A 25,461-nucleotide genomic window follows, 5' to 3' on the forward strand; every position below is an offset into this window, starting at 1 on the left:
AAGGGAAAATCGCGGCCTCGAAACGCGCCGTAGCATCCCGTTCGGTGCTCCGGGCACCCAGCGATGCTCCCAGCGTGGGAACGGCAGCTCTGGCTCGCCGGTGCTCCCGGCCACGTCCCGGTGGGATTTTCTGGCTGCATCAGGGCAACGCCGCTGGTTTAAGGTAGCTTAAGCTCTCGGCATCTCCCTCCTGGCCCGGCTCGGCTTCCCGGCTTGTGTTGGCTGCTCTCAGCCGAAACCCGGCTCCGCAGGTGGTTTTCGCCTGGAAAAAGCGGGGCGCTTGCCCGCACCCCGCGCCCACCGGCCCCGGCGCCGACGGGGCGAATTTTCCCTTTTAAGGGCAACGGTTGAGCCGTATCTTTGCATCGCCTCTCCTGCCGGCCGGCTTCCTCGGTGCCGCAGCCGTCACAGAACCAGGATTTTATTCCTCCCTGATTTATTGGAGAGCGGAGCGGGGAGGTTTTGCCTCGGCCGGGGGGAGCCGAGCGCTGCAAGGGAGCTGCTTCCCTTACGGGCGCCCGACACCGGATATAACTTGGCACCGGCGTTGCTGGCTCCGACGGCGGATTTACGCGCCCCGCGCCCTGCGGATGAGAAATGATCCTTTATTTTTTATTTCCCCCCCTTGCTTCCAGCAGAAAACGGAGGCGGCTGCTTACACGAGCGCCGGGAGATCAAGCTCGGGGGTTTCACGGGGCGGCAGGGACCAGTCGGGCAACTCGTTGCATCGGGGCTTTGCTAAGCCCTGGCGGAAGCACTGGCTGGGCCCGGCTCCCGCCGGAGCATCCCTGGGGATAGCAGTCCCACGCCTCCGCGGCCGCGGCTCGACAGCCGGCCCCGGCGTCCCATGCTCGGAGCATCCCGTCTCCGCGGCGGCTTCGCAGAAATAACCTTTTTCAGCCCCAAAGCGGTGCAGCGGGGAGCATCTCCCGGCAGCCCGGCGGGTTTGGGGACCACTGGGGTCCTCCGCCTCCCTCCTCCGCCGGCAGCGCCGTTTCCGACGCCTCCCATCGCCGGGCGCGCGCTCCCCGGCGAAGTTTCGTCTCGCTGGGAAAGGAAAACAAGGCCGGCGTGGCGTAATCCAGGCGGAGGCTGCCGGCGCGCCTCGCCTCCGAGCTCGCTCCGAGCCGGCCGCCGCTGCACCTCCCGGCCTCCGCCCCGCGGGAAAGCGCCGCGATCCGCAGCCTGAGCAGAGAGGGCTGAAATGACTTGTGCAGATTTGGGGAGAAAAAGGGGGAAAAAAGCTTCCAGGACTTGGACCGGCATGGTGATGGCTCAGCAGGCCGGGAGCGCGCCCGGCGCTGCGCCAGATCCGGCCCTGCAGATGCCCATCCATGTATTTGCCCCAGTTTAGCATCTGAGCGGGATTTATCCCTCCGTTCCCTTTCCCCCTGCTTTTTCGCTGTAAAGTCTCCATAGAAACCAGGTTTTGGGACACGGCCGGGCCTTTTCGCGCTTTTCAGCAGGGCTGGAAATCTTCGCCGCTGCCAAAATCCCCTTAACTCTGCCCGCTGGTCACGGAGGGAGGCCCGGAGCCCGCTTTGCGCGACCGGGAGGGCAGCCGGGAAGGCTCCCGACGCCAGCCTGTCCCTACCGGAGCCAAAGTCATCCCAGCTTCGGGATTTGGGTGCTCCCACCGGGATACGCCATCTGAGCCGGCCGGCACGGGAACCACATGCAAGGCAGAGCTGCGGCAAAGCGAGGACAAACCTTGTGGGAGCTTGGCAGTGAAGCCCAAACCCTCCTTTTTTTTTGCAGAAAAATTCCCCCCATTCGTGGGCACGAAATCCCTGCAGCCCGGGTTCATTTAAATGCCCTTTTTTTAATTCCAAGGGGATGAGGAGCCAGGCAGGGGGCATCGGCTTTTCCCACCACCCTGGATTTGTCCGTCGAGGCTCCTGCAGGAAACTGCGGCGCAGAGCCCCCCGCCTCCGGCACATCCCGGCTGCCTATTTTTACCGCCGCCACCAATATTCCCGTTATTCCGGGCTTTTGGGGGCGGGCGGGCAGAGCGGGCTGCATTCGGGGTTGGGTTTTGCAGATGCCAGCAGCTCCGCCACCGCACGGCCCACGGCGAAAGCCCTTTGCAAACGGGTGGTTTCGCCGCATTCGGGGCTTTCGGGGACTTTTTCCATGCGGACAAAGCGATGCTCCGGCTGGTTGTAGCCGGGTCCTTTGGAGCAGCTTTTCCAAGTCCTGCATGGAGCCGGGCTCCAAAATTTTCAGCATGCCGGTTGCCCCCAGCCTGGATCTTCCCTGCTTCATGATCAGGGATGTTTGTATTTTGCAAAGCCAGAGGGTGCCTTCTTGCAGGCTCACGTGGCTCTGGAAAAGGGGTCTGGTCCCCAAAACCGGTGTGAATTTGCACCCCGCAGTGCAGAGCCGCACCGGCACCACGCGTGTGAGCACACGCATGGGCTGCCGTGCATTTCTGGGCAGCCCGCCCGCCGCCTCGCCGCGCTCACGTGCGCCTACGGAGCTGCGTGTCCGGGCTTTTCCGTGCACGGCCACGGCGTTCGGCGTTTCGTGGCTCCCGCGGCTCTTCTCCGCACAGGCCCTACCTGCCCCGAAGCCTCGGCTCGGAGAAGGTGGCCCCGTTCCTGGCTCGCCGTTGTCCTCCCATGGGAAGCGGCTTGTTTCTGCTCTTTAGCTGGTTGTGGTGCGGGTAGCGGGTTGATGGGACTTGGTGCATTTCCGAAGAGCGTTCCCAAAGCATTCCCATAGGCTCTTTGCGATGAGAGGGAATAGAAAGGAGATGCGCGGGGATCTCAGCTCTCCGTCTCCCCGTGGCCATCCATCCGGGGGGTCCTGCCATCCGCCCCAGTGCAGACCCACCTCTGCATGAGGAGCATCTGGGCTTGGTCCTGATCAGGTAGCTCCCACCAGCAAAACCAGTGGCAGCTTCATAGCTGGAGCAGGGATTTCTCCTCAGCTCAGATGCAGGGAGATGTTTCTGGTTGCTTTTCCAGTTCAGTCCATGGAGTAGGTAAGGTGATGCCTGTCACGTAAAGGACAGATGCAATGGGGACAACTCTGATAGTACTGGGATTTGGTCCATGCAGAGTTTCTTCCCATTCTCCTTGAGATTTCCTCTACATGCAGAGAGACTGGTGTCCAGCAGATCCTTAGCTCACCCTCAGTGCCTTGTCTCCTGTGAGGGAAGAGACTTCCTTCCTTCCATCCACCCATCTCCCTCCATCCACCCATCTCCCTCCATCCACCCATCCATCTTCACCCATCCATCTCCATCCACCCACCCATCTCCATCCATCCACCCACCCATCTTCATCCATCCGCCCATCCATCTCCACCCACCCATCTCCACCTACCCATCTCCATCCATCTGCCCATCCATCTCCACCCACCCATCTCCATCCACCCACCCGTCTCCATCCATCCACCCATCTCCATCCATCCACCCACCCGTCTCCATCCACTCATCCATCTCCATCCATCCACCCAAAGCAACAGGCCCTGTTCTGGCCATACAGGCATGGTCTTAGAGGAGGGCATCATCACCTTCCAGGACATTTGATCCTGAAGGTATCAAGCCCAGCTTGCATGGACAGGGCCCCTGGAAGCAAGTACATTGTGTTTCCCACTGTGGTGGTTGCAGGCCAGCTGGATCAGGCCGGGATGTGTCCGGAGAAGAAAATCAGCCATTTCCACCCCCTGCTCCCCCCCCCCCCAGCATGACTCTTTTTAAAGCTCTGATGTTTGGTCCCCGTGGGGCTGTTTCGCTGGGCTCTCTTGGTTGCCATGGTGAAGATGGGTGAGGAATTTCAAAGGGAATGGCTACAGTAAATGAACTCTCTCTATAAATAGCGTGTTTGCTTTTGGGTCTTTGGGAACCGCGGCCTGGCCAATCGGAGCGAGAGCGAAAATCAGCATCTGTGTAAAAATATTCCAGCAACTTGCACTTCTTGCAAACTCCCGGCGGTCACTGCTGGAAAACGGGAGAGGAAAGCAGCTCGCGTGTCGTCTTCCGGGGGACGCGGGGAAAGGCGTGGGGCGGCCCGGGGGGGGACACCCGGGCGGGTGCCGAAGGGTTTGGGGCAGCCCCACGGAGAAGACGTGCTCGGGGTGGCTTGGCCATCTCCAGAGCCAAGTCCCTTCTCAACAGAGACCTGGGCACGGCCGAGGCGGGTGGCTCGCACGGCCGGGGCGAAGCCGAAGGCTCGCTGGGCTCTTCCTCGCGGGGAGCCGGCACCGAGTAGCCGCCGCTGCAGCAGCCCAGCTGTGTGACTGGTTAATATTTCCCTGGCAGAGCGGCGAGGTTTCTATTTGCGAACGCACGTTCCCGCTGGTGCTCTCCAAAGAAAACAAGCAGGGAGTTGTTTGCATGAGCAGATTGGCATCTCCAGGCCCGGGATACGGTTTCCTGCTTTTTTTAGCCGGGCGAGCAGGAGACTAGGCGGCCTGCCCCACTTTGGCATCCTTCTTCTTTCTTTTTTTAAGGGTTTCATCCCGACCCCCTCCGCAGAAAATCCCGTGGCTATCGATAGGGGCGCGGGTGGCATGCGCTGCTGCCCGCGGGGGGACGCGGCCGTGCCTTTCCCTCTCGCCCGTGGTCTCCAAAACCCCGGTGAGATGGGATATAGATGGCTCAGAGCCTCGGTAGCCAGAGACGGGGGTCGTCACCCGGCTGTTTGCATCCTGCGCAGGTCAGTAGATGCCCCAGACCCAGCCCTGCGGAGGGGAGCGGAGGCGCGGGGCTGGGGGCGGCTCGGCCCCCGTGGCGCCAGCACGGTGGCACCAAGGGGAAGGAGTCACCTCCGGCCACCCCGTGCAGTGGACGGGCCTGGCAGGGCCCCAGGTCCTCTCCGTGGGGCGCCGGTGGCACAGACACCCTCCGTCCTGGCCCCAGCCCACTTCGGCAGCCGTGCTGGGAAGAGGGGTCCCCATGGCGCCTTGGGGTGCTCCTGGGGTGCTGCGGGGCCCGGGAAGCCCTCGGGGACACTGAGCGCTGGAGGGGTTGGAGGTAGGGATGGGGTGAGAAGGACAGGTCTCCCGTGAGGTTGCAGGCGCAGTGCTGCAAGGGACGCGGCGCCGGCCGGGGCCACGGGGAGCCAGGAGCGAGCCCCGGGCAGGAGGGCAACATGGGCTGTTTGGGGCTCCTGGCTCTAGGGTGCCTATGAGCTCCTGGGTGCCCATCAGCTCCTGAGTGTCCATGGACTCCTGGGTGCCCATGGACTCCTAGGTATCCATGGACTCCTTGGTGCCCCTTGGCTCTTAGATGCCCATGGACTTGTGGTGCCCATCAGCTCCTGGGTGCCTGTGGACTCCTGGGTGCCCATTAGCTCCTAGATGTCCATCGACTCCTCATGCCCATTGGCTCCTAGGTGTCCATCGACTTCTGGTGCCCATTGGCTCCTGGGTGTCCATGGACTCCTGGTGCCCACCAGTTCCTGGCTGTGCATCAGATCCTGGGTGTCAATGGACCCATGGTGCCCATCAGCTGCTTGGGGCCCATTGGCTCCTCGGTGTCCATGAACTCGTGGTGCCCAATCAGTTCCTGGGTGCCTGTGGCCTCCTGGGTGCCCACTGGCTCCTAGATGTCCATGGACAACTCATGTCCATCGGCTCCTGGGTGTCCATCGGTTCCTGGTGCCCATTGGCTCCTGGGTGCCCATTGGCTCCTAGGTGTCCATGGACTCCTGGTGTCCATCAGCTCCTGGGCACCTGTGGCCTCCTGGATGCCCGTGGACTCCCGGTGCCCATGGACTCCTGGTGTCCACGGACTCCTTGGTGCCCATCTAATCCTGTGAGCCCATTGATTCCTGGGTGCCCATGGATTTCTGGGTCCCTCAGCTCCTGGGTGCCCATCGCCCCTGGGTGCCCATCGCTCCGGGGTGCCCGTGGCCTCCTGGATGCCCATCACCTCCTGGTTGTCCACGGCCCGCTGGCTGCCGGTCCGGGCCCCTCCTCGCTGCGCGGCGCTTCCTCGCCAGCTCCTCGCCGGGAGCCACCTCCTCCGTCGCCGGGACCTGCCACCTCCCCCCCGCGCGGCGGGCCGGGGGCTGCGCCCGGGGGGCACCGGGGCCGGGCGGCGGCGGCGGCGGGGGGAGCGCGGCCGCGCTGGCGCTGCGTGACCTCAGCATCTGGAAAGCAGCGCTCTTGGCCTGCGCGGCTCCGACTCGAGGCGAAAACCTTCCATATTTGGCGAAAGCTGTCGGAGGGCTCGGCGGGGGCCCGCGCCCCCCGCCGCACGCTTTTAACCCCTCCGGCGCGCTTTCCCGCGGGAGGCGAGGGGGACGGCGGAGGCGGCGGGGGGGCACAAGTGCAGCGAGTTGCGCCCGGTCTCTGGCGGAGCGGGGCCGCGTTCAAGCGCGAACCGCTCGCGCGGGGGGCAAAGCCCATCACCCTGCCCTCGTGGCTGTGCAAAAGTTGCTCCGGCTCCTTGGGGGTTTTTTTCTTTTTTTATTTTTTTCGCACACCCTAAAAAAGCAGCATTGGAGCCAGGCCGCGTCCTCCCGGCTGCGAGAGCCTCGCGGGATGAATCACCCAAACCCAGGAGTCGAAGAAGGGAAAGGCCGGCTAAGCCCTCCCCTCCCGCCCGCCCTCCCCGCGGCAGCTCCGGGAGGAAGTGATTTGCTCGGAGCCCCGGAGCTGCCGGATAAAGCCTGGCCTCAACGCAGGCATCCCCTTCGAAATGAGCTCAAAAGAAGAAAAATAGGTTAATAATACTAATCAGCTTGATGCTTTGGCACAGGGATCAGGGCATCCTCCCGGCGCGGGAGCCGAAGCAGCCTTCCTCTTCCTCCCTCTCCGCTCCGGGCGGGAGGTGGCTTTGCCGCCGGCTTTCTACATGGGAGCATCTCCGCACACCGGCAAAGCTCCTTCGCAGCCTGGGAGCCTGGGAAAAACCCCGGCCAAGGCAAAAGCAAACACATACTGCCTGCGGGCTGCGGGTAAACACGGCAGTATTATTAGTAACTGCAGCGGGGTTGAATCAGCGCTGCTGATTTATGCTCGTATTTCCTTTAAAGACGGTACGGCCTGGAAAGTGGCTTGGACTTTCCTTACCCGTGGGAGAACAGCAAGCAGCCCGGAGGGGGACGGATGGCGTCTCCGAGCGGAGAGCGAGCGCCTGGGTGATGTCGTGTGTCGTCTCGCCGGCCCCGGCTCGGGGCCTCTCCCGCTGCTTTCCGCAGCAGCTCACGCGGCCTGTCGTTGCCCTGGGAGTGGCAGAGGTTTTTCCTGGGATACAGGGCCTGGTGTTCCTGGGGATGGATGGAGATGGCTGGTACCAGGGATGGAGGTGTCTGGTACCAGGGATGGAGGTGGCTGGTACCAGGAGATGGAGGTGTCTGGTACCAGGGATGGAGGTGTCTGGTACCAGGGATGGAGATGGCTGGTACCAGGGATGGAGATGGCTGGTACCAGGGATGGAGGTGTCTGGTACCAGGGATGGAGGTGGCTGGTACCAGGGATGGAGATGGCTGGTACCAGGGATGGAGGTGTCTGGTACCAGGGATGGAGATGGCTGGTACCAGGGATGGAGGTGTCTGGTACCAGGAGATGGAGATGGCTGGTACCAGGGATGGAGGTGGCTGGTACCAGGGATGAAAGCTGCTGGTAACTGTGGATGGAGGTGTCTGGCACCAGGGATGGAGATGGCTGGTACCAGGAGATGGAGGTGTCTGGTACCAGGGATGGAGATGGCTGGTACCAGGGATGGAGGTGGCTGGTACCAGGGATGGAGATGGCTGGTACCAGGGATGGAGGTGTCTGGTACCAGGGATGGAGGTGGCTGGTACCAGGGATGGAGATGGCTGGTACCAGGGATGGAGGTGTCTGGTACCAGGGATGGAGGTGTCTGGTACCAGGGATGGAGGTGGCTGGTACCAGGGATGGAGATGGCTGGTACCAGGGATGGAGGTGTCTGGTACCAGGGATGGAGGTGACTGGTACCAGGGATGGAGGTGTCTGGTACCAGGAGATGGAGATGGCTGGTACCAGGAGATGGAGGTGTCTGGTACCAGGGATGGAGGTGGCTGGTACCAGGGATGGAGGTGGCTGGTATCAGGGATGGAGGTGTCTGGTACCAGGAGATGGAGGTGTCTGGTACCAGGAGATGGAGGTGGCTGGTACCAGGGATGGAGGTGTCTGGTACCAGGGATGGAGGTGTCTGGTACCAGGAGATGGAGGTGGCTGGTACCAGGGACGGAGATGGCTGGTACCAGGGATGGAGATGGCTGGTATCAGGAGTGGAGGTGTCTGGTACCAGGGACGGAGATGGCTGGTACCAGGGATGGAGGTGGCTGGTACCAGGGATGGAGATGGCTGGTACCAGGGATGGAGGTGTCTGGCACCAGGGATGGAGGTGTCTGGTACCAGGGATGGAGGTGTCTGGTACCAGGAGATGGAGGTGTCTGGCACCAGGGATGGAGATGGCTGGTACCAGGAGATGGAGATGGCTGGCACCAGGGATGGAGATGGCTGGTATCAGGGATGGAGGTAACTGGTACCAGGGATGGAGGTGTCTGGTACCAGGGTTGGAGGTGTCTGGCACCAGGGATGGAGATGGCTGGTACCAGGGATGGAGGTGTCTGGCACTAGGGATGGAGGTGTCTGGTACCAGGGATGGAGGTGTCTGGCACCAGGGACGGAAATGGCTGGTACCAGGGATGGAGATGGCTGGTACCAGGGATGGAGGTGTCTGGCACCAGGGATGGAGATGGCTGGTACCAGGGATGGAGGTGTCTGGTACCAGGGATGGAGGTGTCTGGTACCAGGAGATGGAGGTGTCTGGTACCAAGAATAGAGATGGCTGGTACCTGGGGATGGGGGTGGCCGGTACATGGCAGATCCAAGTCAGCCCTTGGTTGGTGCCTCCCATCCAGCAGACCAACTCTTGGAACTGGAAAACCATCTTAGGCCGTGTCCGTGGCTAGTGAATACTTTGCCTTGGCTGAAGCCCTGTCCCATGGGCTCTTCCCGATGAATGGCCTGCGCAGGCTCCCTTTGCCACCCGGCATCGCTGTCTGCAGGGTCCTGGCTCCGTCACTGCCCGGCATCATTCTGGTGGCTGCGCCCATCGGTTCATCCCCACGTTTGCTGCAGGCCCTCCGGTCGCATCCCACTGTCCAAACTGGGGCTCGGTGTCTAACCAGGGTTTTCCGTGGCCTTTTCCCGTCAGCCCGGGAGGGCCACGCGGTGCCCCGGACCTTGCGTTAATCCCGTTCTTCGCATCAGGGATGAGCCTGGCCAGTGAGCTATTTTTTCGTGTTTTATTTAGGTTTGCATCTTGAACGTCATCGGAGCCTCGCTGCCTCCAGGGACGGCGTCTCTTCCCGCTCGCGGGATGCACAGGAATAGCAGCTCCCATGGCCGCAAATCCGCTTTCCCAGCGGACGGCAAACTTTGTGCACGAGCAGAGGCTTTGCTAAGCAGTCGCGTTTCGTGCATTGCGGTCGGAATAGGAGTTGGGAGAGAGGGGAAGGAGTTTGAAGAATTGCATTGCAGTAGGGATTCGATCCCAGAAATCCCGGGGATGCAACGTCCCCGAGACAGGGAAGGCCGGGAACGGCTCGGCTCAGGGGGCATCTTTTCCAATGCACGAAAATTTCAGGGCATTTGTGGGACAAATAACGCGGGAAAGGCCTCGGCGGGCTCGCGGGAAAGGAGACGGCAACCGCACGCCGCCGCTGCCGTCTCGATCCCGCTTCTCGCTACGATGGGAAATTCATCCCCAGGCGACGGGCCAGCGGCGGGCTGGGCGGGTCGTATCGGTTTCCCTTGAAAGCTATACAAAACCTAATCAAACCTTATGGTTAAAAACCATCCCGAGAGGAGTTAATGTGATTTTTCCGAGTGATTTTCCTGCCAGAAACCGAGCGATTGAGGAAACAGGGAATTGGATGTAACAGCATCGTCCAAGCTCTTTAGGTTTAACGTCGGCCACATCATTACTAACCGCCAGCCCTATAAACGGCTCGTTTAATTAACCTCAGACTTTCCTCCAGAAAAAAATCCTCCTCTGGCCTTCGAATTCGCCTGAGAAACTCCGGGCAGAAAGGAGCTTTTCCTTGGGAAAGCGAGTCGAGGTCAAAATGCAGCAGTTGTAGTTGCAGGCCGGCAGCATGCAGAGCCCGGCCTGGCATTTTTCCTTGCTTTTTTGCAAGTTTTGCTGGCTGGGGGGATGCAAGGGGGGGATCACGGGGGGGGGGGGCGGCGAGGAGCCGGGCATTTGCTCCCCGCTTTGGCTGCAAAATCGGGAATTTTCCTGGAATGGGGGCAGTTGCTTTGGGAAAACCGGGGCTGGGGTGTCCCGAGGAGGGTTTGGTGCCTGATCCGGCAAATCGCTGCCTGTCACTGGGGCGGAAAGCGGAGGCCAAGCGCCGCGGCAGGAATATCCCCTTCGCTCGGGGAGGGTTATTTGGGGCTGAACAAGACCTTCGGGCGAGAACACGGTTTATCACCCTCGAGGGCACGTCGTGACGGAGGCCGTCGGCGGTCGGGAGAGAGGCAGCCCGGGACGAGCTGACCCCTCGCTATCTCCGGCGAGGTTTTTCCCGGCTCGCCTCGGCCTTGCCGGAGTCAGCCAAATTAGACGGTTTCATTCATTAATCCTCCTGCCAGTGGGAAGTTCCCTCCACGCGTCTCCCCGTCCGGCCCCGGCGGTGCCTGGTCTTTAAATCCCTGCCTCGCCGCTGGATGCTCCCCGGGGCAGGGGACCGTCCCCCCGGAGCTGGCGGCTCTCGCTGTGTCCCGGCTCCCTCTAGCCGGATCCGCGCCGGGAAGAGGGGTCAGATCCAGGCAGCAGAGCCAGGGCCAGCTCGCTTTTCCCCCGCAACGCTGAATCCCGGGGCTCGCGGTCGACATCCGCGATGCCGTTACGTGAACCGACGTGTGCACAGTCTCAGCCTGGGCCGCCGCGGCAGGCGGCCTCGCAAGCCCAGCCCAGGAGCGTAATCCATCGCAACCAGCCTCCTCCTGCCTCCCCTCGGCCATTAATATTTGATTGCGTTTTTAATAAACATCCCCTGCGTGTCCTCGCAGCTCCAACCAGTGGCCGGAGGCCAAAAAAGCAGGGAAAAGCCCCAGTTTCAGGGCCCCGCGGTGGCTCCGGGCTTGCGGTGGTGCCAAATCGCCCGCGAGCCCCCAGCCGGGAGCAGGCGCCGGCTCCGGACTCGGGACTTCTGCCTGTTTTCGAAGTTGCGGGAAAATGGGGGAAAAGCCCGTTTTTTGACAATTTGGAGCTGGGCCATCGTGAGAAAGGGGAAGCGGCAAGGGAGGCGCGGGAACGGTGGCGGTGCCGTGGCAGCGGGCACTTTTCCCGTCCCGGGAAAGGGCTTTTTCCCGCCGGCGTTTTCCTGCGCTGTGGGAGCCGGGAAGAAAGCCCACGGGAAAAGCAAGGAAAGGCTCGGAGAGCCGCCAGCGGGGAGCCACCAGCTCGCTTTGGGGCTGCTCCACCTCAAATCCGGGCACTCCGGACTCAGATTTATTCCCATGGCCTGGAGAAGACCAGGGAAAAGGAGGAGGACAGGGATGAGGGTGAATTTTTTGGCACTTTGGCCGGTGCAGGACTAAGGGGGTTATTGGGACGCAGCTGATGGGGGGGATGTCCGGCTCGGGGCCGCATCCCACCAAGGTTTCCATCACTCCGGGGATGGAGCCGCCTTCTCCAGCCTCCGTTGCAAGGTTTGACCGCCCGCATTGGGGGGAAAAATAAATCTCTCCAATGGGAATTTCCCGTATTGCAGCTTGTGCTGGGGCGGCTCTGGCTCCGGCTGCGCGAACGGGGCCCGGTTTTCCGGGAGGATTCGGGGAGAGGGGGCAACTCCCAGCGCCGCGGCTCCCGCGCGCCCGCCTCCGAGAAAAGCCCATCCGAAAGGAAGTCGAAAGGTGTTTACAAAGCGGCCGGCTAAAAATAGCCGCCTCGCGTTTTAGCCCGGCCCTAAAAATAGGCCGTGCCGGTCGAGCGGCCAAAGGCTGCCAGGAATCTCCCGCGGGCCGCGCTCCCGGGGTGGGGGGGCTCCTCGGCGGGCCTCGTTACGTGCACCGAGTTGGCCGTTCTCTGCCCTCCGCGGGATTGCGATCGCGAAGGGCTTCCCCGAGCGAGTTGCCCCCGGGGAGGGGGACGCGCCGCATCCCGCGGCTCCCTCCCGGAGGGGCTTTTCGGCCTCCGAGGCGGCCGAGAGGAAATTTCCCGGCTGGGGATGCAGCAGCACCGCTGCACGCCGTCGCTATGGGAACCGGCGCGGGGCTAATTAGGTTTCGTTAACGAAGCAGGAGCGGAGTTGAACCTGCCGCGGTGGCAATAAGCTCGTTATTCCCCGCCGGGAAGAGCCACGGTGGCAGCCCCGATCCCTGCCTCAGTTTCCCCTCTCCGGGGGGAATAAATACGCGGAGGCGGCAGCCAGGCTGAGCATCCTTATTTTGGCTGGGGGCCCCTGGCTCTGCCCCCCCCCCCCCCCGGTGATTTCACCGCTTTTCTCATCGCCATGGAGGAAACCGGGGCGAAGAGCAGCCTCGCGGCGGGGGGGTCCGCGCGGCCCCGCCGGGGGCAGGATGAGGCCCGTCACGGACGCGCTCCCGGCGTCACCGCCGGCCGGTGCCGCCTGTGATTGCTCTCGTCTGCCGGAGCCGCCGGGAGCTGCCGGGAGCCGCCGGGAAGAGCCGAGCACCTGCCACCGCCGCCGCTCGGGCCCCCCGGCCGGCCCCGGCACGCCGGACGGACGCACGGCCCCCCGCACGCACGCGCCGACGCACAGCCGCCGCGCAGGCAGCCTGCATCCCTCGCCTCTCCTCCGGGAGGGATTTTCTTTTTTAACATCAAAACCACCCCCCGGGAAGGAGATTTCCCCATTTTATATCCCTGCTGCCGGCAAAGCTGCTTGCTGGGATTTGGGTTTTTTTTCCAGGGGGGGAGCGCGGTTTTTTTCCCCCCCCCCCTTTTTTTTTTCCCTCCTCTCCCCCGGGCCGCGTGGGACGGACCGACCCCGGGACCCGCATGCTGCAGATGGTGAGGACTCTGGCGCAGTTCACCATCGCCCTGGAGGACATGCGAGACATCGGGGACGGCATCGACGCGGCCTTCGCCGCCGCCGCCCCCGGCCTCGGCGCCGACGAGACGCCGGAGAAGGGCCCCCCCGGCAGCCGCGGCAGCCCCACCAACGCCGGCAGTGCCGAGGTGACGCGCCGGGGGCCTCGGGCTTGGGGGGGGGACGGCGGTGGCATGGGGGGGGACGCCGGGGGTCTGTGTGCACGGATGCGTCACGCTTGGACACGTGTGCGCGCCGAGGAGCGACACCGGTACCCGGAGCTGGGGGGGGGGGACACGGATGGAGAGAGCGGCGAGAGCCTCTGGGGTCTGGACCGCGATCGCCATGGCAACGGCTTCGCCATGCCATCCTCATCCTCGCCCCCGCAGCATCCCCGGCGGGGGGGGGGACGTGGAAACTCCCCACCCGCCGGCGGAGCTGCCCCCATTCCCGCGGCCTTGCCGGGCCCGTGGGAACCGGCAGGGATATTTTCCCACGGGTCGCCCCCTCCCCAAAATAGCCGCCGCGGTGCCGAGCACCTCGCCGCCGGGGACCCCTCAGTGGGGATATTAACCCCTTGGGGACGGGGGACCGCGGGGGTCCCCATGGCATCCCCGCCGCAGCCTGGGCCCAGCACCACCCCTGGGCTCCCCCACGGTGGAGGCAGGATGGGACCGGGCTGCACCGGCTGCTCCGGTACCCGAGGGCCGATTTGGGAGAGGAGCCAGAGCGGATGGAAACCAAACCAGGGAGGCAGCAAGCTCCCCGCCATGGGGGTTTCCTCACCCCCGTCGGAGCAGTAATTCGGTGGGGCTGCCCCTTCCCCATGCCCGGGACGGGGGTCCCGCTCGGCCGCCCGAGGAAGGATGCTCCACGCCAGCGGGTCTCGCCGTGGAGCTCCCCTGCCCAGCAAACCCTGCGAGAAAGCTTTCCAGTAGATGTGGCAAGCCAAGAGCTTCGTTATCCTCCATCCCTGCTCTCATGCCATCGCTTGAGTAATTTGGGGCGAAGCCCCTCTTTTCCAGCATCTGGGGAAAAAAAAGTGATTTACGGTGCTTTCAGACCTGGCCGCAAGCCGCGTGGCCGTCACTTCCGTCTCCCGCGGGGAAACTGAGGCAGGCAGGAGTTGGGGGGCCGGTGGTGCTGTGCCCGCGCTCTCGTGGCCCCGCCGTGGAGCTCGGCCCCGGGAGGCCTCGGCGCGGCTCCGTGTCCGGTTTTCGCTGCTGCTTTCCGCGCGAGGAGCGCAGTGTTTAGACAGAGCCCGGCGGAGATGGATGGATGTTGGGGATTAGCGATCTGGGAGCGATAACAGAGGGGAACTGGCTTGCTGAGACGGGAAACCAGAGCAGAGCCGTGGCAGCGGCTTTGCAGCGCTCGAGCGGCTGCTCGGCAGCGAGCGCGTTGCTCTCTGGGGACCGGCGTGGGCGATGGCGGCCTGACTCTGCGGCGAGGAGGCTTTAGCTTGAACGTTCAGTAAAACTTTCTAACTCCGCTTGTGTAACTGCGACGGGCTTTCGCGGGGCCTGCGTCCCAGCCGTGAGCAACGGGAGGTGCCAAAAGCCCTGCGCCTCCCGGCCGAGCTGATCCTGTGATACCGGCGTTTTTGCTGTGCCAGCAGCCCCAACGCGGCTGCGTGCAAGGGGAGCCCAATTCCCGGGTGCTGGAGCCGTCATGGAGATCTACCCAGGGTTGTTGGGTGTCTCTACACCCAGAGCTTCTGAGGCATCTCTGCACCAAAGACTTTTGGGGCATCTCCACGCTCAGGGCCTTCAGAGCACCTTGCACCCAGGGCTTTTGGGGTGTCTCCATACCCAGAACCTTTTTGGAGCATCTCAGCAGACAAGGTTTTTGGAGCATCTCAGCAGGCAGGGTCTTTGGAAGGTCTCCACGCCCAGGGCCATTGAAGCAGCTCCAAACCCAGGGCACTTGGAGCATCTCTGTACCCCAGGCCTTTGGTGGGCCTCCATACCCAAGTGGAGCATTTCTGTACCCAGGACCACTGGAGCATCTCCACACCCAGGGCCTGGGGGGCTTCTCCACACCCAGACCCCGTGGAGCATCTCCACAGAAATGGCCCTCAGAGCATCCCCATACCCAAGGCTCTTGTAACACGGCCTTTGGAGCATCTCCATTCCCAGGGCTATTGAAACATCTCCACCCCAAAGCTATTGGGGCATCTCTGCACTCGGGGCCACTGGAGCATCTCCACACCCAAGGCCTTTGGGGCAGCTCCATACCCAGGGCTTCTGGAGCATCTCTACATCCAGGGCCCTTGAAGCATCTCCTAACCTGGGGCCACTGGAGCACCTCTGCACTCCGGGCCTTTGGGGCATTATAGCCACGAGGGCCCTTCGAGCATCTCTGCATCCAGGGCCACTGGAGCATCTCCATACCCAAGGAGCGTTGCTGTACCCAGGGTGTTTGGAGGGTCCCTGCACCCAGGGCCGTTGGAGCATGTCCATGCTCAGGACCTCTGAGGCATTTCTGCACCAGGGGCCGTTGGGGAGTCTTGCCCTGGAGGCGAGACACAAGCTAGGCTCAGCTCCCAGGTGTCCTGACTTGGGGCACGGTGGAGGCAGGAGGAGCCCCTTGCTCCCCTCCGCTCTGGCAGCACCGGGCCGAGCAGGCGCCGTTGTCAGCGCTGCCGCATCCCCGGGGACCGGACGCCGGAGCGGGAAGACTCCGCTGCACCGTGCCGTGCCGGGGAGGTCAGCGGCCGGCGGGAGCCGAGCGGGGAGGGAATTCCAGAGCGCAGCGCCCTCCTCTCGGCGCGCGGCGCTGGGGAGCCCGAAGGGAGCCGGCACCGACCCATGTAGGGCTTTGTGAGCCGGGGCGGACTCCTGACGCGCCCAGCTGCCGGAGGAAACCAGGCAGCTCTGTGCAATCGGTGTCATGTACTTCCTAATCCTCCCGGATTCCACGATTTGGGTGGAGAGGGAGCGAAGGGGAGCTGGACGGGAGCCGGGCTCCTCCGGCGTACGGCCGTCGCTTGCAGTCACTGCCGAGCCGAGTGAGTGTCCCGGCGAGAGCGCGGCACCTGGCCGCTTGCTCTCCGTCACGCCCCAGCACCGGCCCCGAATCTCACCTTGCTTTTCTCTCCCTGCAGGATATGAGGAAACACGTCATCATGACGCTCCTGGATACAGAGCAGTCCTACGTGGAGTCCTTGCGCACCTTGATGCAGGTAAGACGCGCGGCCGGCTGCGGGTGCCAGCGGGGTGGCGAGGGGCCGAGCCGCGTAGCACGACATGTCCCCCGCCGTCACCTCGCTGCGGCCACCGGACGGGAAGCGTGCATCCCCGCTAAACCGGAGGCACCTTCCTTTTTGGGGGAGCGGGACGCAGCCACGGCGTGGGTGTTGCTGCAAGGCAGCGTGGGAAGCACCCCCGACCCCCACGGCGGGGACAGCGGGGACGTTTGGGTGCTTCGAAGTCGGACCCCGGTGCTATTGCGGGTGCCGTAGCGGCGCTGATGGGGTGGCAGAGACATTGGGGACAGGCAGTGGGAGCAGCGTGGAAACAGGCACCGCTGAACAGGAGTGGGGAAGGTCACCTCGTCCCCCCGAATCAGCCCCATCGCAATTCCCAGCAGGCATTTATCCGAGCACTGTCACCCACAGCCCAGAGCAGGGTATGCTGTCCCCCCATCAGATTCCCCGTTTTTTCCCTAGAAAGCTCTTCCTTGCACCTCACTCCACCTCCTGGGTTGCTATTGAAGGCCATACCTTGCTGTCCCATCCCCTGGGGACCTGGGGACCTGTTCCTCCTCATGATACCTGTTACCACATCTTCCCCGTTTTTTGCTCGGCTTCAGCACCTGCTAGTGGGCCACAGCCATGGGTCGAGGGCTTTTTAGGTCCTTTTTTTACCGAGCTGATTCCAAAATCCCTTGGAGCAGCCAGGCTGGAAGGACCTCTCGTGTTCAGAAGGTTAATGAAGATGAATGTCCTGGAGCAGTAGGTCCTCGCTGGGCAACGCTTGGTTGATGTAGGTGTGGGTTATCAGAATCCATCTCTGCAGGTGCAAGTGCCGAAAAATCAGGCAGCAGGTGGATTTGGTTGAAGGTGTGTGGCCACCATGGAAGGAAACGCATGTCGAATGCCTCTGTTGTCCACCACAACCTGTGCAAGGGGGATCTGGTCTGTTCAGTACCAAAGCGCCCCTAAGATATCCAATGGGCTGATGAACCACATCATGGCATGGGACATCCTCATCTTCCCCGGACACCCAGAGAGGCTTTTCTTGATAAATCCCCAGCGCAGTTGTTCCTGCAGTGGACCCAGAGGTGCAAGGAGGGATTTGCCAGATATTGCTGCAGGAGGGAAAGATCTCTGATCTTAGAACAACGGGCAAGAGGACCCTGGCTCTAGTCCATATTTTGGGGGAAAGTGTACCTTGTTCAGGGTCAGACGGCACATCTGCTGATCTTGGCATGGACGTGGCTCTCACCTAGGAAGTTCCCAAGCCACATGGCAATGTCCCTGCGTGGTGTCAGCCAGCACACTGTGGAGGACCGTGCTGGAGCAGCATCTTTGGGAGAAATCACCCAACTTCATAGCAGGTGGGATGCATGGACCAGACTTGGCCTTGCTGTCAAGGGAGGGAAGTAGTGTACAGCCCTTCTCCTTCTGGAGCAGTCTGCAACAGGGCAGGCAAGGCGGATCAGGATCAGAATCCTTGGGCAGGATTTGCCTCTACTAACGTGCAGTGTCTGTGGCCAGGGGTGTCCGCTGGAGGTAGAAGCATGGAGATCTGGTAAATGCAGATGATGACGTTTCGGGTGCGATTCTGCTGATTGCCTGCAGGCGTCTGCTTTGGGATGAGACAAATCATGGTCTCCCATGTATTGGCTGGATCTCCATGGGATACCCACCGTGTCCTGAGGAACCTCATCCTCCAGGGAGATTCCTCCCTTCCCGGTGTCTGCGGTTTCATTAGCTCAGAGGGAGATGTCTGAAGCAGCTGAAGGTCGGTCCTGTCTGTTCGGTCTGCGCTTGGCTGTAACTCTGGGCCAGTGCAGTGCAAGAACCCACCTTGGCCGGGAGCATCCAGAACCACATCACATCCTCGTCTTGTTGCCCAAACACCTGAGGAAGCCCATGGTCCCCGCAGCATCCTGAAGGATACCATGACCAAGTACTAATCCATGCATTCAAGGCTTGAGAGATTCTCACAGAAGACATCATCTTCATCCTGCATCCGTTGCAAATCCAGCTCTGCTGTTCCCCAGGGGAGCGCTCCTCTCCACTGCGTAGCCCCACGCAAGGAAGAAAGCAGTCTTCATTGGAGAGCCCATGAGCCGGCATTCCTGCAGACCTCCTCGCCCCAGGGCATTGTGGAGGCCAGAAGCATGAACAGAGTTCAGGAGAGGAATGAGTTGAATTTCTGCAGGACAGGTCCACCTGTGGCTCTTAAACACAACAACCCAATACGGCCTCTGGCTCTGGAAGGCCCTCAGACTCATGGCTGGGAGGTGACGATGGCCATGGGAAGCATCACCCTGGTTTTGTTCTGGTGGCACTACAGCCATGGCTGTCTGGCTTCTCGAGTTGGGGATTGATTTATTCTGCTGGAAGCAGCATCTCGGACGAGCGTCCTGGCCTACCAGCTTGGGTCACGCGTGGCCATTTGGTGTAACCCAGCTGTCCTCGTGCCCAGCTGAAAACCTCTGCTCTTGAGACCACCAGAGACATGGGTCCAGGGGACGGAGGAGGCCATGCTCTGGGGCTCCTTGTGCAACCATTGCCCAATGCCGACGTGTCCATGCTGGGATCTCACCCACTGCCCATGCCCGTGTGGCGCCCATGGCCCCCAGCACCCGTGATGCCATGGGTCCTGGGATGGATGGGAGGCGCCAGGGTGGGATGAGGACCCTGGGGTGAGTCAGGGAACACAACCCCTCATTCACTGGAGGAACTCCCTGCTGCAGGATGCTGCAGACCTCAAAATTTACCCAGGTTGAAAAATTCATGGGGGAAGAAAAAAAAAAGTCTGTTCAGGCTCCGATTGGATCCCTTTGCTTCCCCACCGCAGGGTTACATGAAGCCCCTGAAGCAGCCCGAGAACTCCGTGCTGTGCGACCCCTCACTGGTGGACGAGATCTTTGACCAGATCCCCGAGCTGCTGGAGCACCACGAGCAGTTCCTGGAGCAGATCAATGACTGTGTGCAGAACTGGCATGAGAAGCAGAAAGTGGGCGACCTCCTCGTGCAGTCGGTAGGAGCAACCCACCCCGGCCTCATCCTTGTCCCTGTCCCCGTCCCCATCCCGTCGGAGCATGCCAGAAGCGTGAGATGTGGCCAGGAACCGAGGGGCAGGTTGGACCAGGTGATCCCTGGTCCCCTTATGGGCAGGGGTTTATTCCAGGCTCTGGGATTTGAGGGGGACAAGAAGGACTTAACTGCCAGGCAGTTGGGACCTTCCCAGCCGTGTCTCCCTGTCCAGCGTGGCCAGCGTCCCCCCAAGCCTGGAGCTCCCTGGTGTCCCTCTGGGACCAGATGCTCACTCTGTACGGGAACGCACAGATGCAGCCCCAGCAGGGAAAGTCTCTGAGCAAGAGCAGGGAAATGATTAAAGGATGGGAAAAAACGTGTCTGAGATGGAGAGAGAGAGAGAGAGAGAGAGAGACGATCTCCAGGCCCTCGGTCTGCTTAGCTTAACAGCAGGATGCTGCAGCGAGCGACTGGGTCTGCAGCTTCGCATTTCTGCACCGGGAGCAGAAATGTCAGGGCTGAAAAATCTCAGCGTGCGACGGGAGAGGCCTCCCCGCACCGGGCGCCGAGCCTGGGCAGATCCCCGCAGGGAAGGAGGCGGCTGCCGTTAACCCTTGGGACCGCTTCGCCCGCCTTTCACTCCCTGTCCCTCCGCTCCCCGCAGTTCTCCAAGGACGTCCTGGTGAACATCTACTCCGCCTACATCGATAACTTCCTCAACGCCAAGGATGCCGTGAGGATCGCCAAGGAAGCCCGGCCGGCCTTTATGAAGTTCCTGGAGGTAGGTCCTTGGATGTGCTCCTTTGGTTCACTGGGGCCAGCACGGCTCCCTGCAGCACCCAGGAGCTGCGTGCCAGCCTGCGCACAGGGCCGCAAGAGCTCGTGGGAATCCATCGGTGATGTGTGGCCAAACTGGGAGTTTTTTCCCCATCCTCCTGTTTTTATTATGGAGGGATTTTAGTGAGAACCTGCGTTGAACCAGAGTCGTTCAGATGCTGGGCTGGTGGGAAAAGGAGTCATGTCGGGTCATGGACTGGTATTGCTCCAGCTCCTGGACTGGTGTCACTCCAGCTCCTGGACTGGTAGCAGCCCAGGAGACCCAAGTCCCCACCACATCCCACCTAACGAGTCCGTCCTTCTCTCTTGCCGACATTTCGCAGCAAAGCATGAGGGAGAACAAGGAGAAGCAGGCCCTGTCCGACCTGATGATCAAGCCCGTGCAGAGGATCCCGCGGTACGAGCTGCTGGTGAAGGTAGGCAGAGCAACGCCGGGCGGCTGCAGGTGAGACTCATCCAGCTCTGCTAGGCTGTGGCACGGGAAGGAAAAGCCTGGCACTGGGGTGAGGTAGCCACGCTTGGAGACCCCGCAGGAGTCAGCTAGCCCTGATTTCCCGGTGCTGGCTAAAAATCAGCTGCAAAGAACAGGGCGGTTTGGGGTCTCCGACACCAACTCTGCAGGTGACCTTGGGAGCCAGGTGACCTTGGGATGTTTCTAGCCATTGGCTCGGTCCTTGCAGCGAGCTGGAGTAGGGCGAACAGGGGACAGCAGCAGGGCTCGCCCCGATGCTGGGCGATAGCTGGGGCAGGAGGACACGCAGGGCTTTTCCTTCTGACCAGCCCGCCGCTCCCCTGTGCCTCAGTTTCCCTGTGCCCAGGACTGGAGGCACGGCTGAGGTTGGGACAAGCGCTTTGCAGCATCCGTGCAATTCGGGGACATGCTCTAAGGAGCCGGTGGCCTCCTCACGCGTGGCAAAGCCCAGGCTGGAGGTGGCCCACGCGAAGCCCGGCCAGCTGGGCTGTAAGCACCGAGATTTGCCTTGTTTCATTGCAAAGCGTTTCCTGCCTGGGACTGATTTCCCTCAAAATTGGGAATTGTGGAGTTTGCTCCCAAAACACGATGGAGGGTGCTGGCACGGCACCCACCAGCATCTCGGACGGTGCCGGTCCCGAGCGTGGCCCGCGGGGACGGCACCCAACTCCCTTCCCCGCGGCAGGACCTGCTGAAGCACACGCCGGAGGACCACCCCGACCACCCCTTCCTCATCGACGCCCAGCGCAACATCAAGCAGGTGGCCGAGAGGATAAACAAGGGCATGAAGAGCGCCGAGGAGGTGGAGAGGAACGCCCGGATCGTGCAGGAGATCGAGTCCCACATCGAAGGCATGGAGGATGTACGTGGACCGCGGGAAGGGCTTGTAACGAGGAGGCTAACGAGCAAGGGTGCAGCACCCGCGTCTGTGCATCTCACGAGCATCCTTGTCCTTGCAGCTCCAGGCCCCGCTCCGGAGGTTCCTGCGTCAGGAGATGGTGGTGGAAGTGGTAAGATCCGGCGGCCTGGCACCCCGGGATCGCTCCTCACCCCTCGTCCCGGCAGTTTGTCTGTCCCCTGGCTGCTTCGTGGCAGGGAGACGTGGCACCGGGGAGCGGGTGGCTGTGGTTGTGGTGTGCGGGGTCCTGGGGGTCGCCCAGGGTGGCTGGGTCCCCACGGAGAAGGTGCTGGCTGGGTGGAAAAGCAGCTGGATGGTGGCTCGAGGGATGATGGTGGAAGGCTGGAAGGATGCATGGCTGGACAGACAGATGGGCTTACGGAGGGAGAGGTGGGCTGAGGACGAACAGTGATTTATTGCCACCTTCTCCATCCTTCCTCTGCCCAAAGCGCGTCATTCGTGTCCCAACTTGCTGGATTGAGTCCAGGTGTGGCCCATGAGCACCAGCTGCTTCGGAGCTGGAGAAACTGGGGCAGAAGACATAGCATAGCTGCTAACCTCCCCCCGTTTCTCGCCGTTGCTCTGCAGAAGGCGGTGGGCGGCAAGAAGGACCGCTCGTTCTTCCTCTTCACGGACCTCCTCGTGTGCACCACGCTGAAGCGCAAGTCGGGCTCCCTCCGCCGCAGCTCCATGAGCCTGTGAGTGCCACCAGCCGCGTCACCAGCCGGCCTCCCCCCGTGTCCCTGTTGCCGGGGGGGCTTCCCGCTCTGCCGCCCTCTCCGATCAAGCCGTAGGGCTGTCCCTCCATGCATCCTCCGCTCCGGGACTGCTCTTAAGCCAACGGGGATAAAATCTCGGTGCAAGCCTTGGGTGGCCCCACGGCGCTCAGCCTGCCCTTGCCTCGCAGGTACACGGCGGCCAGCGTGATAGACACGGCCAGCAAGTACAAGCTGCTCTGGAAGCTGCCCCTGGAGGACGTGGACATCGTCAAAGGTCTGTCACCACCGCCGTCTTATGGTGGCACCCCCCAAAACCCCGGCGCTTGCCGCCCCGCTCGGGCGATGGGCAGGAAGGGGGTAGCGGGAGCATCCCGGGGACCTCGTCTCGCCACGCAGGTGCCTCGCAAGCCACCAACCGCGAGAGCATCCAGAAGAGCATCTGCCGCCTGGACGAGGACCTCAGCACTCTGGGCCAAGTGAGCAAGCTCTCGGAGAGCCTCAGCTTCCCGCACCAGGTGAGGACACCGGGGCTGGATGCCTTTTCCCGTGCACCCTCGGAGGGTGGGGGCGAGGCGGACCCGATCCAGGCACCCGCTGCGTTGGGGCCCCTCCTCGCCCTGGCTGAGACGTGGCCACGCAGCAGGGTCTCGGCCAGCTGCTCCATGGCTCTCTCCGTCCCTCCGTTTAGCTTGAAGGCCTGATATTTAGGAGAAAAGCACTTTTTTTCCAGCATCCACCGATGTTCCTTCCCGTCTGACCAGGTTGGACGGATGGTGTCCATGCATTTTATCCAGCACCAAGAAGCAAAACAGCCTTATATCTTAAGTGCCACCAGTCCCTGCCTTTTTGCCTTTCCTGGCCAGCTTTGAAGTGGTTTTGGACTGGGATTTTGTTACTGCCATAGGGAGATGCCAGCTGCTGTCAGAGCCCCACTGGCAAGAGCCGTTCCCTGCGCAGGGAGCTCTCGGTGGGATGGAGAAGGCAGCAGGGTCGGGCAACCTCTCTCCCAGCCCTGTCTTGGGGCAAAAGCAGGGTTTAGCTGATCCTATCTGCCTGGAAAACCCTGGAAGAGACAGGTTTTCACCCAGGGATGGGCTGTTGGCAATGACTATCTTCGAAGGACCCCAATGCCACCAGCTCTGGAGGACCCCAATGCCACCAGCTCTGAAAGACCTCAATGCCAGCAGCTCTGAAGCCAGACAGGGTTTTGGGCAGCCACAGAAGGATGCTTGGGGCCACCTCCATCTCTGGGTTTTCAAGATATCAGTGGGGAGGGACATGGGCCACGCAATGGTGGTGGACCCATCTCCTCTATCCTCCCACCTCGGCTGTCCTCCGAGAGCCAAACCGCTGTCCCCCCGCGCAGAGCCTGGACGACGTCATCAAGGACCTGATGGCCGCCATCCACCGGGAGCTGGCCGAGAAGCAGTCGCTGTCCTTCAGCATGTCCTTCCCCCCCAACAAAGTGGAGCTCACCACCACCAAGGCCGACGGCACCGAGTCCTTCGTCTTCGAGTTCCCCAACCCCGACGCCCGGCAAAGCTTCGAGCAGGCCTTCGAGGACGCCAAGAAGAAGCTGGGTAACGGCGGGTGCCCGCTCCCAAGGCCACCTTCCCGCGAGGGCTGGGGACGTGGGGAGGAAAAAGCACCCGAAACCCATCGCGTGCCGCTGTGACCCACTGCCGAGCGGCTGGTGGCATCCTGGGGCGGCCGCTCACACCGCGGACACGGCTGCGTCGCTCCCCCGTTTGCAGAGCCCGCGGGTGCCTCTGCTCCACCATCTCCTCTGCCCCACGTCCTTCTCAGCTCTTATTTTATGCTCCCAGCATCCAGCAAAAACTGCCTGGACCCGGAGTTCCTCAAGGCCATCCCCATCATGAAGACGCGGAGCGGGATGCAGGTACTTGGCCGCCGGTCCCCGTCTCCGCTCTCGGCGGATTTGAGCATCCTCCTGCACCCAGTGCCGTGGAGGAGCATCCCGGCAGCGCTTCCCCAAATCCGGGTTTCAAGCCCCGTGGGCTCTTCACGTGGCTCATGGCCACGTTGCGAGGGGGGAGCGCGGGTCTCGCGGGCAGCACGGGGAAGAGGGAAGTGCCGAGCCCAGCACCGGGAAAGGCTCTGCCGCGCCGCCCGCCAGTGACCCGAGCTCTCCCTGTCTTTTGCCCCCTTCCAGTTCTCCTGTGCTTCCCCCAGTCCCAGCAGCCCGGAGAGCCCCTGCGAGGTCTGGGTGTGCAACAGCGACGGCTACGTGGGGCAGGTCTGCCTGCTGAGCATCCGCAAGGAGCCCACCGTGGAGGCGTGCATCGCCGTCTGCTCTGCCAGGATCCTCTGCATCGCCTCCGTGCCGGGCCTCAAGCGCCCGTACAGGTAGGTGCCCCGGGGACCGAGGTCGCCCTGCAGATTCAGGCCGCCCCGGGCGATGCCGGGGCTCCGTGGCGGCCCCGGTTTTTGCCCCGCGGTGTCTGTGCCCTGGCAGGGAGCGTCCCGAGTCGCTGGCGAGCCCGGCGGCGGAGCCGGCGCCGCCGCAGCCGGAGGACGCCGGGCCCCAGCAGTGCCTGCACATCTCCATCTCGGGCTCCTCGCTGGAGCTCTCGGAGCCCGTCGACAGCGCCAACCGGGAGCTGATGCCTTTCGACAGCGACGACACGGACGACGAGTCCTCGCCGAGCCCCTCGGGCACGCTGCAGAGCCAGGCCAGCCACTCCACCATCTCCTCCAGCTTCGGAAGTGAGTCGATCCATGGGCAAGGAAAGGCATCTTTTGGCTTTCAAGACGGGGAAACCTTGGGAAGGAGCCGGGAAGGCTCTGACCTGATGCCAGGGATGGCCAGGATCTGGGTGGCAATGTGGCTCCCCCCACATCAGGATGAGCACCAGGACACTTGGTGGCTCCACGTCCTTGCGCCTTCCCGGGTGATCAAGCATGGTGCCAGGGTGATGCAACCCCTGCTTCCCTTGCCGTCATTTCGGGGCGACCTCGGAGCAAATCATGGGGTTTTGGGGGGGTTTCAGGCGTGACGTGGAGGCTGCTCCATCCCACCTCACCTCTTCCTCCCCCTCCGCTAGACGAAGAGCTGCCGAGCTGCAAGGAGGCGGCGGCGGAGACCACGAGCTCGGAGGAGGAGCAGGAGGCCGCCTTCCTGGCGCTGGCGGGCCCCTTCGGCCCCGGCAGGCCCGGCGAGAGCCCCGTGGACGGGCGGGCCATGCGGCGCTCCAGCCGCGGCTCCTTCACCCGGGGCAGCCTGGAGGAGCTGCTGAGCCTCGACCCCGAGGCCCACCAGAGCTCCATGTGGCTGGGCACCGAGGACGGCTGGTGCGGCGGCGGGGCTGGGGGGG

The 25,461-nt window shown here is 62.6% G+C and overlaps 1 protein-coding gene across 2 annotated transcripts in view; it reads left to right on the forward strand.

Annotated features, from left to right (window-relative positions):
• ARHGEF17 (Rho guanine nucleotide exchange factor 17) overlaps nucleotides 1–25,461 on the forward strand; it is a 35,459-nt gene that overhangs the window by 4,352 nt on the left and 5,646 nt on the right. For both annotated transcript variants that reach the window (XM_064505234.1, XM_064505233.1), the window contains exons 2-15: nucleotides 16,096–16,173; nucleotides 19,022–19,204; nucleotides 19,865–19,981; nucleotides 20,361–20,453; nucleotides 21,195–21,371; nucleotides 21,469–21,519; nucleotides 21,996–22,105; nucleotides 22,315–22,400; nucleotides 22,523–22,641; nucleotides 23,493–23,706; nucleotides 23,953–24,026; nucleotides 24,300–24,493; nucleotides 24,603–24,853; nucleotides 25,192–25,438. In XM_064505234.1, the coding sequence (XP_064361304.1) occupies nucleotides 16,096–16,173; nucleotides 19,022–19,204; nucleotides 19,865–19,981; nucleotides 20,361–20,453; nucleotides 21,195–21,371; nucleotides 21,469–21,519; nucleotides 21,996–22,105; nucleotides 22,315–22,400; nucleotides 22,523–22,641; nucleotides 23,493–23,706; nucleotides 23,953–24,026; nucleotides 24,300–24,493; nucleotides 24,603–24,853; nucleotides 25,192–25,438 (1,994 nt within the window). The remainder of the gene's footprint in view (nucleotides 1–16,095; nucleotides 16,174–19,021; nucleotides 19,205–19,864; nucleotides 19,982–20,360; nucleotides 20,454–21,194; nucleotides 21,372–21,468; nucleotides 21,520–21,995; nucleotides 22,106–22,314; nucleotides 22,401–22,522; nucleotides 22,642–23,492; nucleotides 23,707–23,952; nucleotides 24,027–24,299; nucleotides 24,494–24,602; nucleotides 24,854–25,191; nucleotides 25,439–25,461) is intronic.

The sequence above is a fragment of the Dromaius novaehollandiae genome, chromosome 1, assembly GCF_036370855.1.
Source record: "Dromaius novaehollandiae isolate bDroNov1 chromosome 1, bDroNov1.hap1, whole genome shotgun sequence".
In the NCBI taxonomy this organism is placed as follows: domain Eukaryota; kingdom Metazoa; phylum Chordata; class Aves; order Casuariiformes; family Dromaiidae; genus Dromaius; species Dromaius novaehollandiae.